Source organism: Mastigoproctus giganteus, chromosome 5 (assembly GCF_048544385.1).
Source record: "Mastigoproctus giganteus isolate SK-2022 chromosome 5, ASM4854438v1, whole genome shotgun sequence".
NCBI lineage: Eukaryota > Metazoa > Arthropoda > Arachnida > Uropygi > Thelyphonidae > Mastigoproctus > Mastigoproctus giganteus.
This window is the reverse complement of record NC_143579.1, coordinates 219208873-219229144: the sequence shown is the minus strand read 5'-3', so window position 1 is coordinate 219229144 and position 20272 is coordinate 219208873. Positions and strand designations below refer to the sequence as shown.

At 36.7% G+C, this 20272-nt stretch overlaps 1 protein-coding gene across 2 annotated transcripts in view; it reads right to left on the bottom strand.

The window, feature by feature from the left end:
- LOC150086116 (integrator complex subunit 12-like) overlaps positions 1-20272 on the bottom strand; it is a 142627-nt gene that overhangs the window by 59187 nt on the left and 63168 nt on the right. For both annotated transcript variants that reach the window (XM_090373722.1, XM_090373723.1), the window contains exon 4: positions 4073-4287. In XM_090373722.1, the coding sequence (XP_090229848.1) occupies positions 4073-4287 (215 nt within the window). The remainder of the gene's footprint in view (positions 1-4072; positions 4288-20272) is intronic.

Here is a 20272-nt window from a genome sequence, read left to right as displayed (position 1 = left end):
AACCAACTTTTCTTCTTCCTCATTTATTTATTTAACTAACGTTTTCTGGAACAACTTTCCTTCATATATTTCCTGAAAATTACAATCTGCAGAAGTTCAAGTCTAATGTCGACGACAAGTATCTTCTTTCATCTTTTCAACCTATGCACACGGTACTAATACTATGGGTTCTAAAAAAAAAAGTACCTAGACATAACAATGATCCCTAAGAATGAAAAAAAAATTAGCATGGAAAACATATTTATTTAAAAAAGGTTGTTGAAGGATGGGTAATGCACTTCCATCTTTTCTACTACCCAGGTAGTATGCATACATCGTTTGATTATATTTCATATTTTGAATACCTTCACAATGAGTTGCCGAGGTATTGCACTACTTTGAATAAGTAGTGCAACACCCAAACTCTTGTCCACTGCTTCACCAGTGGATAAGAGTAACATTACTTATTCTTGGCGGATACCTCCACCCAGATAGCACCGTTTCAAAACTTGTTGGCTTACTCATTGTTGGGTGGGAAGGTACACTTTTGTTACAATAGTCACAACCCGGTTATGAAGTATAACTTCACAATATGAGATATGCTTGATGGTTTGCAGGTTTAATCTAAAAATATTTCTTGACTAAATGTCTAAGAGTATGAAAAAGGTTATTTATGCATGAGTAATGCACTTCCATCATTTCTACTATCCAGGTAGTATGCATGCATCATTTGATTATATCTCGCATTACCCATGCATAAATAACCTTTTTCATAATCTTAGACATTTGGTCAAGAAATAGTTTTAGATATTTATTTAAGATAGTAAAGTGATTATAAGGAATTGTGGGAGATGTGGTTTCTTTCTTTGGCAATTCTTTACTTTTTATTTGATTTTATTTTACTTTATTGTTTATTATTAGTTATATTTTGTAGTTTACAATAATATATACTAGTGTGCAAAACTTAAGGACCAACACTATTTATAAAGGTTACAACCACAAAATCAAATGAAACAGCCTTTGGTGATTTGCATAACTGTGGCTGTTCAGTAGAAAGCTGGAGCACATGCAAAAATTTAAATCATGATGAGAAGGATCACATAAACAGATAAAAGCAGCAGGTCAGCAGTTATGTACAAATTACCGAATGGTGAGCCGATTGTTACAGATGTTCGACTGGTTTCATACAGTGCTAAAGACAACGAAATGGCCATTAGACAACATAGGGATGACTTTACCTGGGATCGAATAATTGGGAAGCTCGAGGAAGATCGAAGTGCAAGAGGTGTGGCTGCAGAGTTCGGTATCATGCACAGCATCGTCTCACATGCATGGTCAGCCTTCAGAACGACAGGTACAGCTGTTCGAAGGACCAGTGGTGGTCGTCCATGAAAAACAACGCCCAATGATGACCGCTATATACTCCTATAGGCCAAATGGGACTGACACCATAAAGCAGGATCCACTGCAAACCAGCTAACAGGAGCACAGGACGCAGGATATAGCAGTTTACTGTGGCCAGGCGACTCCACAAAGGTGGTCTGTTTGCTCAACGGCCAGTATGCTGTGTCCCTTCACCTGTCCATTGCAGACACCATTTACAGTGGTGCATCGAACACAAGGACTGGACAGCAGCGCAAGGGAGTAAGGTACTCTTTACTGATGAGAGTAGATTCAGCCTATGCAGCGATTCTGGACGTCAGCTAATCTGGCGAGAGGTTGGCACATGGTATCCCCTGCAAACATCACTGAAAGGGATCGATATGGCAGTCGAGGTGTTCTCGTCTGGGGAGGAGTTATCTTGGATGGACGTACACAACTCCAGATGCTGGAAGGCGGTACTGTAACCGGTGCATGCTACTGTACCGGAACAGATGCACACCTGTGTGCATCTGTTCCGGGGTGCCATTGGCCCCGAGTTCGTGTTTATGGATGATAACGCCAGACCCCGTCGAACTTCAGCTGTTGATATGCTTTTGGAAAGTGAGGACATTGTTCGTATGGATTGGCCTGCCCGTTCCCCCCCCCCCCCCGATCTAAATCCCATCGAACACATCTGGGACGCTTTGGGAAGATGCCTAGCAGCATGTCCACACCCAACAGAAAATGTTCACCAGCTGAAGATGGTGCTGACAGAGGAATGGACAATGTTACTGCAAGAACTTATCAACAACGTTGTTCTAAGTATGGAGAGGCGGTGCAAAGCCTGCATCGACATTAGGGGTGGCCATATCTCCTACTGAGGACCACCTCTTCCCTTTGTTCCATCTTTGGCAGTGTGGCATCTGTATCATAGCAGCCAGTGCTATGTTGCCATTTTTGAATAAAGTCCCCCTGTACCGTTTTGTTTCTGGTGTCGTGTTCATCATTTCTGTACCTCACAAGGTTCCTTTGGTATGCTTTTCTCATATCCAGGCCACTCCTATGAGAAGCTACAGGTGAAAACCTGACTGGTCCCTAAGTTTTGCACACCAGTGTACCTATGTAAATCTAAGCAGACACCATTACAGATTTTTTAGTGCGAACCCCCTGGAACACTTTCACGAACTCCCAGGGGTTTGCGAACCACCGGTTGGGAACCACTGGTCTAGATTATCCCATGAGAGCTTTATTGGCTTTAAGTCAAGCAACTGGGATGGCGAAACCATAATTTTCAATACCCCTCTCCTGTTTTTAATTGCTCGAAAATTCCTGCACAGTTTAGATCTGTACTTCAGGTCATTGTCTTGTTGTAATATAAAATTTCCTTCCACAAAATACTGCATTATGTTCAAGAATGTTCTTATAGTCTTCTTTTCTTATTTTTCCTTCAAATTTGATGATGCCACCAACTCCAGAAAAACAGAAGCAACCCCTGATGATGATAAAACCACCATCATGTTTGACTGCACTAAACAATGTGACACCATTTTTTCTGCAGTTGGTCATCTCAAATAAACTTGACGCTTGAATCCAAAAATTTCAATTTTGGATTGAACTGTCCACAGTAAGTTTTTTCACTCTTCAATGAACCATTTTTTTTCAATTTTTCAGTTTTAATAAGGGTTTTCGGACTGCTACATGACCATGAAGTCTTGCTTGTTTAAGATGAAGTTTTACAGTGAATGCAGACACAGGAGTTTCTCTATTCCTATTGAATTCAGTTCAGCTTTCAGGTGCAGTAAGTCATTGACTGCATGCATTATGGTCTTATCTTGTACTTCCATTGCTATGCACGGTCATCCTGATCGTGGTTTGTCCTTTAAAACTGCCAGTCTTCTTGAATCGTTGAATGGTAGTTTGTACTCCTTTAAATGAAACACCTAATTTTTTTGCCAGTACTTCTCATGGAATAACTTTCTTTATACAGAGTTATATTAACACTTCTATTTACAATGCTCAGTTCCTTATTTCTTGCTATCTTTATCACAAAACTTACATCAAACACTCTTTCAGGAAGGGTGTTCAATTTTATAAGTTACAGATCTTACTCCTCAATTTATATTATTGCAAATCACTCTAGAATCATCTATAATCTTCTATAATATTAAAATAATATTTCCACTTTCTAGAATATTCTAGATTATCTATAATGACCTACCAATTTGGGACCCTTCTACAATGTTGTACTGTATTCAGGAGTCTTCTACACCTTTCTGGAATATTCTCGAAAGTTCAAGAAATTTCTTAAATATTATTTCAGGTTTTTTTTTTTTTGAGTTTTATGCATAACAGAAAATACTTTAATAAAAATTGGTAACTGTTGTTCTATTTTAATAAAAACTTTGAAAATAAATAAAAATAAAATGCGATTCCAAACATGTTAGACAGGAGTGTGTATAATTACTGTTTACTGACAAAGTAATGGCAAAAAATAAGCAGTTACAATTAAAAAATATGTTTTAATGGAATGTTTTAGGATTTTCGTTAAAGTTCAGGTAAATTTGTTCTATTTCACAATTTCTAATATGTCTATAAGTCTAACTATTAGTACAGAACATCCAAAGTAGACTGAAGCAAAATTTGCACTATTCAATTAACAAATTAATCCAATACTGAATTAACAAGAATATACAATATGATATGATATAATACTTTTTCCATGTTAACTTACCTGCAAACTATACAAGCTAATCCCATTTCCATTGCAAAATCATCAGCATCAGCATTTCCATCACTACTATCAGTTTCATACTCCATTTTTTGAAAAATTAACTCTTCAGTCTTAGTAGGTTCTGGACTAGGTACATTATAGTGGTAGGATTGAGGAGAATCTGTACGAGGCCTCTTGCTCTCAGATGATGTGACAAAATCTACTTCTTGCTTTAACTGGAGAAGATGGGGTAGGAACATAGTACATTTGGTCAATATAATATAGTACATTTGGAAAATCCCCATTAAAACAAATATTGCTTTAATGGGGATTTTCAACAAAATTAGTTTTAAAAATAAATTCAGTGAAACAAATTATTTTTAGAGTATATTTATGTAAAAAATATACAAGAAAGAAAAACCATTTTTGCAAAATGTGAAAAGCTAATGCAGGATCAAATAAACATTAGTTTGGTTTTGTCTAGTATATCCAAAATCCACCCCCCCAACATTTGATGGTTATAGGTGAGGTTTAGCTAGTCATATTCTTGTTCAATATCTGCAAGCTATATTTTAAAAGCCACTTAGCCATATTTGTAATATGTAGTTATTACAACTATGGCTATATTTTCAATAACCTCATGTTCTGCATCTCATCACATCCTCTACATTATCCACAAAGCGTGAAGGATCATTTTCGAATCTGTGAAGAAATAAGAAAGGCAGATATTGGCAGATATTATAATAAGACTGAAAACACCACTGTTTTTGTAATTTAAAACATTCAATGCCATCTACATTTGGGAAAGCGCATTTCATGTACCATAATTTTCAGAATGTTGAGGCGACTCCTTTTAACATTCACTAAAAATAATGATTGAAAAGTAAAGTATGGAATTCATAGCTAAAAGTGAACACTTACCTTTGGGCTGAGTTGTAAATCAGAACAAACCTCAAAATTTTATCAAAAGCCATGTACATAAACACCAAAAAAAAAGAACAAATAAAACACGCTGATAGGTGGAACAGGACCAGGGTATGTCTGCCAGAGCCAAAGGTTGATGACATTGTAGAGCAGATATCATCTTTTAAGGGTACAAAGGGTGATATTGTTGTACATGTTGGCACTAATGATATTAAGAGTAGGAGACCAGCGGAATTACTTAACAAGTACAGGTCAATGTTGAAAAAAAGCCATGAGTTAGGGTTGAATTTGTAGGTGTCTGCAATTCTGCCCAGACATAATAGGAGGGAGTATATGAGGAGAGACTTGTCAATCAATTCGGCCCTGGAGAGATTGTGAAAGGCTCAAGGGATAGAATTCTACTCAGACTGGTCCGGGTTGTTAACAGGAGAGACTGCTTCTACAGCAATGGGATACACTTAAATAGAAAGGGTGAAAGAATATTTGCTGATGCTATCGAGGCAGAGTTAGATGGGTCGGAAAACTGCTAGCTTGGGGGGGATACATGAACTAATAGATTAACAGTAGCCGCTGGCAGAGGTGGAAGTGATTCTTGCACTGCTTCTATTGAAATGAACAGCGGCCTGGAAAGCAAGGTAATGGGGATTTCCAGGACGGCTGGGAGTCATAATGGAACAAGTAAATACACGGGCTGTGTTAAGGTAACTAAGAGTAGAAACAGGTGCATGTATACTTGAATGTACAAAAATGATAGGAATATAGTTAATAAATTTGATGAGCTTGAAGTGCTAGTCGAGACATCAAAGGTAGATATTGTTGGGATATCAGAGACGTGGTGTCACACAGACATAAACAGTGCAGAATTGGAATTTGAGGAGTACAATGAGTACAGGAAGGATAGACAGGACAGGAAGGGAGGAGGGGTTATGCCATTAGTTAAGAAACACATAAAATCTAAGGAAGTGCATACAATTGATGTTTGTGGACAATGCAATGTTGAGTGTTTGGTGTGACATAAGCACTGGGAAAGGAAAAATGAGAGTAGGTGTGTGTGTGTGTTATAGGCCTAATGAATCTGATGAGTACAATTAGCAGTTGTGCAGAGAAATAAAGTGGGCAAGTAAATCAGAGTGTCTTATAATGGGGGATTTTAATTTCCCAGAGATTGACTGGAATTTGTGGGTTGGTCACTCACTCTCTAGCAAGGCTTTTGTGGATTTATTGGATGATTGTTTTTCTACATCAGCATATCCGGGAGGCAACTAGAGGGAGTAATACTCTTGATCTGATTATCAGTAGTGATTCTCCATGCATTAAGAATCTGCAGATAAAGGAACCACTAGGTGGCAGTGATCACAGTGTGTTGAAGTGAGAGTTACTCAAAGAGGTAACTACCATCAAGGGTAAAGAGAAAGGTTTTTGATTTCGTAAAGGTGACTATGGTGGTCTGAGACAGTATTTAAATTCTATACAGTGGGGCGAACTGATGATGTTACCAACAGCAAATTCAAAATGGGAAGCATTCAAAGAACTTATCTTGGAAGCTACTAGGCTTTACATACCAACTAAGAAATACTGCTCAAGATTTAGGCCTAAATGGATGTCAGATGTACTAATGAGACATATGGCAGAGAAGAAAAATGCATGGGATACATATAAATTAACAGGTGACACAGAAGCCTATGATAGATATAATCTGGTCTGTAACCAAGTCACAAAGGAGGTTGGGCAGGCAAAGGCAGATTACGAGAAATCTTTGGAAAAGGATGCAAAGAAAAACAGCAAAGAGTTCTTTACTAATGTAAACTCTAGAAGGAAGGGGATGAATCAGATTGGTCCACTTGATATCGATGGGTCAACTGTTGATGATCCTGCTCAGGTAGTTAACAAACTAAATGAATATTTTGCATCTACATTCACATATGAGGAGTTGTTCAGGGAGGGAAATGCCAGAGGTGTATTAAACTCTGGCACTAAGCTAGATAATCTTATAATAACTGAGAGTAAAGTGGAGGAGAAATTGTTGAAAATAAACATAAGAAGGGCACTCGGAGTGGATGGAATCTATCCAGTTATATTAAAGGAGGCAGCAAAGGAAGTAAGCAAACCTTTAGCCATAATTATGAGTGCTTCCTTAGACTCAGGAGAGGTACCCATGGACTGAAAAAGTGCAAATGTGACACCAATCCTCAAAAGAGGATCAAAGAGAGACACAGGTAATTACAGACCTGTTAGTTTAACTTCTGTTCCAGGGAAATTAATGGAGGCACTGGTTAAAGAAGCACTGCAGAATCATTTAGACAAGATTTCAGTTATAGCTTGGACGCAGCATGGGTTTGTTAAGGGGACGTCTTGTCTGACCAATTTGATTGGATACTATGAAGTAGTCACAAAGGAACTGGAAGCAAAGAATAATTTTGATATCGTATATTTGGATCTTAAAAAATGCCTTAGATACTGTTGCACATGGAAGATTGCTGCACAAATTGGAGTAGTGTGACATTGAAGACAAATTGCTGCTATAGATAAAGAGATAGTTGAGTGGGAGAAGACAGAGAGCGGTAATCAATGGACATTGCTCTTCGTGGAGTCTCCCAGGGTTCAGTGTTGGATCCATTGTTGTTTTCTGTATTCATTAATTATATTGATGATAGTGTATCAGGCTTAATGTCCAAGTTTGCAGACAATGCGAAGTTCGGCAGGGTTGTTAATGACGCTAAGGACAGCACGCTGCTGCAGCAGGATCTAGAAAAGTTGATCAGATGGGCTGAGAGGTGGCAACTGAAGTTTAACATTGACAAATGTAAAATACATCATATAAGCAGTAACCTCAGAGTAAGGTATCAACTGTGCAGTATGACACTGACAGTGAGAGAGAGTGAAAAGGACCTGGAGTAATTGTGCAGGCAGATATGAAGTTTTCTGATCAGTGCAGACAGTCTGCAACAGTAGCTCATGGTGTCTTGTCAATGATATACAGGAATTTTTCTAGCAGGAATAAGGAGGTGATTATCCCCTTGTATAAGGGGATAATCACAATGGTCAGGCCACACCTTGAGTACTGTATATAGGTCTGGAGGCCTCATTTTAAGAAAGATATAGAGCTGTTGGAACGAGTACAGAGGAGGGCAACAAGATTAGTGATGGAACAAAGGGTTGCTCTTACGAAGAAAGGCTTGAATGGTTTGAGCATGCTCAATGCTGATGGGATTCTTCCTATTGCTCAGAATAATCGCCTAAAAGGGCATAAATTCAAATTGAAGAAGGACAGTTGTAGGATGGATGTGCGGAAGTTTGCGTGGCAGTTTGCCTTTAACCAGAGGCTGGATGATTGTTGGAACAAACTTCCACCTGTCATAGAAGTTGATTCTGTATAGCTTAAATAGATTCAAGGCAGAACTAAACAAAAATTTGGAACAAGTGGATGGGCGAAATAAAGGTTTTTTTGGTTTTTTTTTTGGCTGATGCTATATAAGCTTGCTTTCTTGTATCATGTGCTAATGCTAATGCTAAAACTGTGTACCAAATCTATAAATAAAAACCGAGCACTGCGTGCTGATTTCAAGTATATCACTTGCCTATACTTTTACACACTTGTATATTTACCACTTAAGAATGGCTGTACATATTCATCGAAGCACATCACTCAGGTGCCATCTGATGTGTGTGTCGGCAACAGTGAATAAATGAAGGTGATTACTCTGAAAGCATTTCTGTCAGTGGTTTACACATTTGACAAAATTCAACAGAATTTACTTCAATTCAAAAAACAAAATTTTGTTCAATTCAAAATTGAACAAAAAGTTCAATAGAATAGAACTTTATAAAGGACTACAATATCCTACTTGTGCTATTTAGCAACATGAGTAATACTTTGCAACCACTGATATATGTCTTTTTAATTTTCCTTTTTCTTTATTTTTGCATCTTTTATTATTCAATTAATTAAAAATTGAAAATTTTTGATTTTAGATCCACTAAAGTTGAATTTTTATAATGACCACTATTATATCACACGGATATTAAAATAGCTTATTTACCTATTAACTAAATCCCTACAGATTAAGGCAGTGTTTCTCAACCTGTTTGCCTCGAGTATGCTTCAAGTGTGCTGCAGAAAATGCGAATAAAACAAAATTAATAAATCCAAGTTTTATAATAAAAATTAATTTAAAAAAAAAGTGTTTATTTACGCTTCGCTGATCCAAGGCCCTTCCAACGGTCAACATGACGTCGTGTTTTGATTCCTGGTACTGTACTAGATCTGTTCATCTTTATTCACCTTTTGATTTTTAGTATTTATCTGTTCACTTTTATTCAACTTTTGATTCCCAGTACTAGAATTGTTCATCTTTATTTGGCAATTCTTATCACTTGAGTCTCTCCCAGACACCTTTCAGTGCATTTTGCAGTTGTATAAATGCAACTTGTAAGCAGCATAGTAAGAAATTTGAAATTTTCTTTGTGTTTTAAAAGTACTTTTTTGTGTTTTTATCTCTAAAACGTTACATTGAATTAATTCATATAGAACAGGTATTTTCAATTAACTATATTAGTTTCTAGAAGTACTTTAATTTTTTTAGAAATTATTAGCGATGGATAAATATTTAATGAAAGAAAATCAAAAGAGGCAACACTTGATAACAACGAGCTTGGAGAAAATGACAAAAACAAGCAACCATTAACATGAAAAAGAAAAGAAAACATGTCCCAACTATGATGATGATTATTTGGTGATGGGATTTTCATACACTGGTACCCAAGATTGTCCTCAACTTTTATTTGTGGTATGTGGTTTAAAATTGTAAAATGTATCAATGGTGCCTAGTAAATTGCAGAGTTATTTTTCTACGAAACACGAGAATTATAGTCCAAAACTATGGAGTATTTTTAAAAGACTGCAGGCCTCTACTAGAAAATAAGGTACAGAATTTTATAATATGACTAAAATATCTGGTAAAGTGCAAGAAGCCAGGTATTTAGTAGCCGAACTAGTGGCAATAAAAAAAAAAAAAAGAATAAATCTCACCTGATATCAATAATCTCAAATCTCACACAATAAATCACAAAAAAGCCTTAAAACATTTTTTTACCAGCATGTCGGGTAATCATGAAAAGCATTTTGGGAGAAGAAGCTGAAAAAAAAAAAAATAATGACAGTACCACTTTTAAACAGCACAATCAGCAGGCGTATAAAAGAAATGTCCGATGATATTGAAGACATACCAAAGGTCCCAACGTGTGCCAGCTGAACATGCCCCAGACCATTACTGACCATCCACCTGCTTGAACAGTTCGTTGTTGACAAGATGAGTACATAGCTTTGTGCAGTTTCTGCCAGATACACATATCTGGCAGAAACTGCACAAAATAACTGGAAATGGGACTCATCGGACCAGGAGACCAGTCTCTAATCATCCAAGGTCCAGTGCCGATGTTCTTTCCATGGTGTTAGCAATGGGACTCTGGTGGGTCGGCAGCTCCCATAACCTATTGTGGCTATGATTGCCTGATGGCCTTGGTGGAGATGTTTCTGGTACCTCTCTTGTTGAAGTCGGTTGTGATTTGTGCCAGCGTTGCTTTCCGGTTAGCTGAAACAATATGAGACAGATGCTGATGGCTACATTCATCCACCACCTTTCTCTGCCCACAGCACTGTCCACAATGAGATGTTATTCCGGAAATGGCATATTTCCGACACACTCTTGATACTGTCGAATGGGGTTAGTGCAATTTCTGTACCACCTCCGCGATAGAGTCACCAATGCATCAGGTACCCCTATCATCCCTTTTTCAAAGTCGGTAAACTCATGATGTTTATTCATAATGACGAATTACCGTCTACACGAATGCAGTGTACCTAAATATCTGCCAAGCGATTGGTTCGTCCACTAGTGAGAGGGGTGACAGCGTTGTGTTGCCCAGGAACCAGGTATCCCATGAATTCTGTCCTTTCAGTGTATACACAGAAAAGTTCTAGTAGCAAAGACAGTCGTACCCGATTTAAAACTTGTACTTGATCAAGCAGTTAGAATGGATAATTATAACAAAACTAGACTACAAAAAATATGTATTTTTGGAAAATTATGTGAAATACAGTAAGAACTGGTTATAGTGATCACTGGTTATTAGAATCAGCTGCATTATAGAATCAAATTTTGAAGAACCGATTCAAATCAATAAAATGAACTACCCATTCATCGTTTACGAGAATCACATTTTCGGTTATAAGAAGCAATTTTGAATGCCTCTGTGATATTTTTCTAAAGCACATTTCTGGAGGTCACATTTACAAAGGTCATAACCATAAAACAATTTGCCATTTCCAGTTTATTGGGCTTTTCTGTTAACTCGATCTTATTGCATTTGTGATAATACTGATAGCTGGAATTCTGTGTTTTCACATTATTATGGCGAAATATGTTTCCCTTTTGCTAAAATCAGCTCTTCATTTCTATATCTAAACTTCATCTCACTTGCACGTGTCTTGTTAGTTCCAATTTGTGTGCCGTGTACTTTGTTATTGATTGACGCTTATCTTTTTTACTGTGTTTTAAATTTTACTACCCCCTCAAAAAAAAAGTCAGTGAAGGAAAGAGGATGAATTTGAGTGTAAAGATAAGTTACAAATTACAAAAATGTAAAATAAATTAAACTTAGGCAATAGGTCTCAGAGGGAAGTGGCAGTAAAATTAGGAATGCCTCAGTCATCTTTATCAGAATTATTAAAATTACATCACGCATTAAACACTAATGTGATTAGTGAAACCAGAAAAAGGAAGCATGAAGGGAAATGCCAAACAGTAGATGAAGCTCTGTTCGTTTGGTTCAAACAGGCCAGCCCATTTAATGCACCAATCTTTTTCAAAAAGCTAATGATTTTGCTGAAAAACTACACGAAAAGTTTAATGCGACAGAAGGAGAGGCATGATATTATTTACAAAAAACTTCATGGAGAAAAATGGGATTCCGACAGTTCTGCAGCTGACACCTAGTTGAAAACCTCTTGGCAAACTGTGTTAAGCACTTATAATCCTGTAGACATTTTTAATACAGATGAAACAGGGTTGTACTACAGGGCTACCCCAGACCATTGGATGAGTTTTAAAAATTCCTCGGTGTCTGCAGGAAAGAAGATCAAGGATAGGATCACAGCTCTTTTAACAAGCAACATGACATGACGGGAACAATCAAGATGAAGCCATTAGTTATAGGCAAGAGTAAATCGCCTAGATGTTTTAAAGGAATAAAACAGCTGCCTGTTGAATGTGCCAATAATGCCAATGCTTGGATGACACCTTCCTTATTTGAAGATTATCTTCGTAAATGGGAATTGCAATTGGATAAGAAAAGCAAAAAAACTGCATTGGTTTTGGACAACTGCCCAGTTCATCCAAAGTTGACTTTCAAAAACAATGAATTAGTTTTTCTACCTTCGAATACCACATCACTGATTCAACCTCTCGACCAGGGAATAATAAAAACCTTTAAGACATTTTATAGGTCGGATATGAGGTGAAGAATCATTCCAGGCACAATGAGTGCCTGGAGTGAAGTTTCTGAAACCTGCATTAGCAACTGTTTCAAAAAATGTGAATTAATTATTCACGATGGTCAACTAAGTCACGATACTGATCACGTTGAAGGGCCTTAAGACATGGGTGAACAGGAGTTTAATGATTGGGTGGACCCAAATGAATTCCACTTACAAACCAGCAAACTTGTGAAACTATAGCCATCCTGAGGAGAGCACTGGAAGAAACTGTGCAAGTGATAGTGAATATAGACTGTTATACAATATTGAAACATCTATAAATATACTTTGTAGTGAAAATTTAAAGCAATCTAAAATAAGTGAATTTTTAAATTAATTAATTAATATCTATATTAATTAAACATAACATTCGCATGATACAATTAATTGTATCATATGGAAGTGTTCTACGTATCATACTGAGGTAAACTTCGCTTATTCTTTTACAAATATTGAAGTCAACGTAGAACATATTGAGCATCATAGCTCTGGTTTATACCATCAAATGTATATTAATTAAGCCATGTACGTAAGTATAAATTTATTTTTATTTTGCTAACTTGTGGATAATATTTTTCCGACTTTCACGCATCATTTGATTGGTAATAAAGTGTAAATTTATGCTTTATATTTTTATTGTTTCTGGATAATATTTGTTGATTTTTGCTTATTAGAATCACCGTTTATTAGGATCAAAATTCAATTTGCAAACATTATCACTATAACCGGCACTTACTGTTCTTGTATTTCTTTCACTGGAGCAATCAGAATTCTGTGATTATTTAAGTGATGAAATTTTATGCTGAAATTAGCTTTTCTAGCAGATTTATTTGCACAGTTAAATAAATTAAATATCAGTATTCAAGGCTCAGAGGAAAATTTATTCACTTCTACTGACAAGTTGTTCACCTTTAAAGAAAAGTTGAGTATATAGAAAAAATATGTAAATTAAAAAAATTTAGAAATATTTCCCTTGGCTACCAAATGAATTATACTAAAATAATGTAATAAGCGAAACATTAGAGCTGTTAATGGCAAAAATTGAGCATTACTTCAATGGGAAGTGATGCACACCCTTGATACAAAAAAATAATAATTGTGGGTAAGAGAGCCATTTGCAACAAAAAAACCTTCCAAAGTTAGAACTTAATTTGCAAAAGGAAGAATTGGCTGAGATCCGTAGTGACCAGATGCTGGAAATTCACTTTAATAACACAAATATCAGCAAATTTTGCATCAAAATTCAAAATGAATTTCCATGAATTTCGGAAAGGGCAATTAGAATTTTATTGCCGTTTTTCACTTCCTACTTGTGCAAAACATGGTTTTCTGCTTTAAACAAGATTAAACAAAAAAAAGAGAGACTAAAATCGGAAGAGGAGCTGAGAGTAAGCTGTTATTATTGTTTTGGTTTTTAGGAGCATTAGCAACTAAGGCCATATTGCTCCGGGGATGTGCGGTGGTCATTCTCTAACCTTTCCGCATCCTCCATATTTGGTGGTTACGGGCTTGAACCCCGGTCTAATCCTGAGAGTACGCCTATTCACAATAAACCCTCATATTAAAAAACTATGTGCCTCCCATCAGACCTAAACGTCTCACTGATTAAAATGTTATAATTGTATGTTTTTTTGTTTTTATATAATTATGCTAATTTTTTTATAATTTTCTTTTAAATTTCATGTATGTTCTTTTAAATAATTTCTTTTTCAGTTTCATGCAATTCATGTATGTTGAAAAAGGAGACATATAAAGCATTAAAAAAAATATAAATGTATTTATTAAATACACCCAACAGAAATAACTTCCCGTTTGTTTGTGAGTGTATATATATATATATATATATTATGTGAGGTAAAAATTAGGCAAAAATTTTTATTTTAAATATCATATTTATTTTATTTTAAATATCATATTTATTTTAATTATCAGATATAATTAGGCATCATGTGGAGGATGTGCATTTGCTGCCTCTAATGATAGCTACATAGCCATATTTATTTATTTTTATTACTTTTGCCTAATTTTTACCTCACATAATATAAATTAATGGTAGTAGTGGGTTGATATGCTAAATAAGCAGCGCCTGTACTGCCATCTATTTCTTTCCTTTCTATTATATAAGCTGGTTAAGCTTGCATTATGTCAGTGGTGTGGCTCTGATCTAGAGTGCTGTCTGTTCTATAGATTATTTTTCGCTGCATAAGGACCACCGCCATGCAAATCCTCTGCATTGGTTTATCTATCGGAGAATGGAGGGGTGGTTTGGTTCTTCGATATTTCTGCCTTTGCGATGATTTGTATGACGATTGAAATGCAGTGATTCCATGACCATTATTGGCCTCGTGGTCCTCTGTCGATATGGGGCATGATGGTCAGTCTGTTATTTTGATATTTTAGTTTTTTGGTAGCTTCTTTAACCCTTTTTGGTGATATTTCACGTCTTTTGGAACTGGTACCTTCGAGGGGGTTCCGCTAAATTATTTATAATTGGCATTATTTTAAATTTACTCATGTTTTATTAATTGGGTTTAATGACTTAATTGACTAAATTATACAGGGGATTATCGACTACCTTTTTGTCCTATTATCTCTACTTTCCCTTCCCTGTTTGTTTATTTTATATTATTTTGCGTTTCGTTTCGCTCTGCATTATTGCCGTACTACTGGCTGATGTTTTTTATTTTAAATATCATATTTATTTTATTTTAAATATCATATTTATTTTAATTATCAGAGATATATATATATATATATATATATATATTTTATATTTATTGTAAATATAATATTTATATATTTATAATATTCTTGCTCAGACTAAGAACCTGAGGGGGGACAGTTTCAAATTGAGAAAAGATAGTTGTAGAACAGATGTGCGGAAATTTGCCTTTAGCCAGCAGGTAGTTGATTGGTGGAACAGGCATCCATCTTTTGTTGTGGAAGCTAATAGCCTAAATAAATTTAAGGCTGAGCTGGACAGGCATCCATCTTTTGTTGTGGAAGCTAATAGCCTAAATAAATTTAAGGCTGAGCTGGACAGGCATTTGGAATGAATGGAGGGGTGAAATGGGAGGGTTTTTTTTTTTTTTTTTTTTTTGGCTGATGCTGCATAAGCTCTTGCATCATAAGCCTCTACTAATGCTAATGTTAATATTTATATATATTTATAATATATATTATCCCAACCCAACCCAACTCCAAAAAGCGATCCAAAGACTATATAAAAACTCAAAAAGTCTGTATAAAATATTCTGATGGCGAACTATCAGACACAATTAACACCAATAAAGGAGTCAAACAAGGATGTGGACTATCACCAAATTTATTTAATATCTACATCAATAAAATTCTTAAAGGATGGAAACAAACAATTAACAATGGAATACAGCTGAACAACAGGAATAAAATCCAAACTATATTATATGCTGATGATCAAGTTATAATTGCAAAATCCAAAGATGAACTACAGATTCTCTACCGTTCCCCCAACTCCACTAATCACTTGGAACTCTTTGACTTCTTCTCTTTGCAACTTGACCTTCTCCAGTCCAACTTTCCTAACAGTAAGGAAATTTTCCTTGGTGATTTTAATATTCCCAACACCAGCTGGCTTCTGTTTTCTAGTCACACTGACCCAGCTGGTCGAGATGCTGAGGCTTTTGCAATTACTAACGACTTTGCATGGATTGTTCATTTACCTACAAAAATACCGGACAATCCTAACCATACAGCCAACACGCTTGATCTTTTTCTCACACACAACCCTTCTAAGTACACGGTCGAAGTGAGTGGTACTTTAGGCACCTCAGATCACAACTTGGTGATTGTCTCTTCTCCAATGGAGCCTTTACCTCATGGCTATTTCCAACCTCGTGTTGTTTGGCATTACAAGAATGCAAAATGGGATGACCTGCGAGACTTCTTTTCCTTGGTCGGATTACTGTTTCAAAACTTCTGATGTTAACGTTTGGTCAAATCGTGTCAGTGAAATTATTCTTGCAGTAATGGAATCCTTTATCCCACACTCCACTTTAAAATCTCGTCCTTTATCTAAACCTTGGTTTTCCAATAAATATGCTAAGGCTGTTCAAGAGAAGAATGTTGCATATCGCAATTGGCTTCTTTCTAATTCTTCAGTTTCATTTTCTGCCTACACCAAAGCTCGCAACAATTGTAAAGCGGTTATTAATCAGTCCAAACTTGAGTTTGAACAGGCTAAGAGTAGAAAACTTGGTTCTTGCCCTGATGGTAGCCGAGCAGTCTTGTCTCTTGCCAAAGCTATTGGCTGCAACTTTTGCCCATCTCTGCTCCCACCTCTGTCCAAACCAGATGGTTCTGTTGTCACTTCAGCCAAGGATAAAGCTGACCTGCTAGCATCCCATTTTTCTTCCAGCTCATGTATTAATGATCTTGGTAAAACACCTCCCACCATTCCCAACACGCTCCATTCAATGCCTCCTGTGGTCTTCCGTCAAAAGGATATCAGAAGGATTTTGATGAATCTTGATGCTATGAAAGCTCCAGGTCCTGATGGTATTTCTCCACTTGTTCTCAAACCCTATGCTCCTGAACTTACTCCTATTCTTTGCTGCCTTTTTTCACTTTCTTATTTCAAAGGTGTTTTTCCTTCTGCTTGGAAATTTGCTCATATCCAGCCAGTTCCTAAAAAGGGTGACAAATCCCTCCCATCCAATTATCGTCCCATTACAATTACTTCTACTCATTCTAAAGTAATGGAGAAATCAATTAACCGCCAACTCTTAAACTACCTAGAAACCTTCCATCTGATCAACGATTGCCAGTATGGATTACGTCAGTGTCGATCCACTGGTGATATTCTGGCTTATGTTACCCATTTATGGACTAATTCAATGGAAAGGTTCAGTGAAACTTTTCGGCGAGCAAATAGTTGCTCGACATCTCAAAGGCTTTGATCGTGTTTGGCATAAAGGTCCTCTAAACAAGCTTCCATCTTATGGTTTGCCAACTGTTTTTAGTAACTGGTTATCCAGTTTTCTCTCTGATCGCTCACTGAGGGTGATGGTAGATGGCTCTCTATCTTCTAACTTCTCCACTAATGCCGGTATCCCCCAAGGTTCAGTTCTTTCCCCCACTCTTTTCCTCTTGTATATTAATGACCTTCTTCCATTGACTGGAAATCCTATCCATAGTTTTGCCGATGATAGCACATTGCATTCCACTTTCCATTTTGAGAAACCTTGTCCTGCTCAATCAGCTTCAACTTCTCGAAAATCTGCTACCAATTCCTTAAATACCGATCTTCAGGTAATTCTCCAGTGGGGCAAAGACAACCTAGTTGATTTCAACCCTTCTAAAATTCAGTCTTGTCTTATATCTCACAAAAAGGATTCTTCTGCTCCTATGCTTATCTTTACTGACACTCTGATTTCTAGGCAAAATGATATCTTTTTTGGGGATTACCCTGACTTCTAATCTCTCTTGGCACAAGCACATTACAAATATTGCTTCCTCTGCATCTAAAAAACTTGGTTTTCTCTTTCGCTCTCGGCATTACTTTTCTTCCAAACAGCTGTTCACTCTGTATAAATCGCAAATCCGCCCTGTCATGGAATATTGTTCCCCAAAACCTCTCTCTCAGGCTTCTTGATTCCATTCAGAAGAGGGCAGTTAGGTTAATTAATGATTCATCTCTAACAGAGTCTCTCCACTCACTTTCTTATAGACGTACTGTTTCTGCTGCATGCCTCTTCTACAGATACTTCCATGGGTACTGTTCTTCTGAATTGTCTTCTATAATTCCCGCTCTCTCTTTCAAAACAGTCCGAACACGTGCTGCCACCAGCCAACATCTATTTACTGTCCAACTTCAAACCCACAGAACCAACTTTTCATCTTCCTCATTTATTCATTCAACTGCCGTTTTCTGGAACAACCTTCCTTCATACGTATTTCCTGAAAATTACAATCTACAGAAGCTCAAGTCCAATGTCAACAAATATCTTCTTTCATCTTCTCAACCTCCAATCCAAGCACAGTACTAAGCACTATAGGTTCTAATACCTCTCGTGTTTGGATTTCACATAAAAAAAAAAAAAAAAAAAAATATATATATATATATATATATATAGAAGTTTTTTTTTTTTTTTTTTTTTTTATCCTCGCCTTTTCCCATTATTATATGGGGTCGGCATTTTTATTGTTTTGGCATGCAATTTTTTTACGGCCGGATGCCCTTCCTGACGCCAACCCTCACCCTTTATCCGGGCTGGGAATATGCGGTGTTCATTCAGTGACCTGCTGCATCCTCTGTATTTGGTGGGTACGGGCTCGAACCCCGGTTTAATCAAGAAGCGTGTGCTATGCACTACTGCTCCTGCCCACCTGGCTACGGAGGTGCCGAACTACAGATAGCAGCAAATGAACTTAATAAAATAGGTAAAAAGTATGAGATGAAAATCTCCACCACAAAAACAAAATCAATAGGATTATGTGGAAAAAACATACAAAGAGTCATAATTGTTAAAAAAAAAGTAATTGATGATAAAATAATAGAACAAATATCTGACTTCACCTATTTGGGAAATTTAATATCAAATGAAGGGAAAGACATCCACACTAAACTACAAAAATATAATAAAATGAATGGAACGATTAAACGCCACTTAGGAAAACAAATGACAACTGAAACAAAATTACGACTGCACAATATCACTTCAAAACCAACCTTCTTTTACAGCTTTGAGACTTGGGTCATAAATAAGAAAGATGCACACAAACTAGAAGCAGCACAAATGAGATTTTTAAGACCATTATTAGGCTTTACAAGACTAGACCACCAAAGAAATTTAGATATCTGCAAGAAATTAAAAGTAGATAACATAGTAAATGACAAAAATGGTATCAGGAAAAATGGATCAGCCACATAGAAAGAATGAACCCAGACCATATCCCAAAATTAGCCTTTAACTACAAACCTACAGGCAAGAGAGGTGCTGGTTGACCAAGACAACAATGGCAAGATCAAGACCACCTCCAAGAGCTACAACGGAACAGGTCTTAAAAGACCTAAGCCGGACCAAGTTCATGATGATGATGATATTATAAATATATATATTATACAGATACTCCTAGACTTATGAGTTCTGTTCTGGTACTTCCGTCATAAGCTGTTTTATTGTTTATTGTTTGTTTGGTTTTTAGGAGCATTAGTAACTAAGGCCATATTGCTCCGGGGATATGCGGTGGTCATTCCCTGACCTTTCCGCGTCCTCCGTATTTGGTGGACAGAAATAATAATAAATTTAATAAGAAAAGCGGAGTAAAAATTTCGCAATTAAAGACATCAAAATTATTCATTGAGTGAGGAAGAGTAAGAGAGAGAAAGGTGCTAGACTTTTCAGCAGATGATGGCAAAGGAACAGTGGAAGTCTTGAAAAATTTGCGTAATGTTGGCTATGCTTTGCTTTTTCTTGTCATTGTAGATCTGGTGCCTCCATAGCCAGGTGGGCAGGAGCAGCAGTGCGCAGCACACGCTTCTTGATTAGACCGGGGTTCGAGCCTGTGACCATCAAATACGGAGGATGCAGAAAAGTCAGGGAATAACCACCGTATATCCCTGGAGCAATATGGCCTTAGTTGCTAATGCTCCAAAAACAACATTCTAGATCTCCCTGTAGCAAGCAAGGGAATCTTAAATAGTTTTGTACACATTTGAATATCTTTCGGATCCCTTTCTTCCAATATCTGCATTCCCTTATTAATTATGGCAAATAACTCTG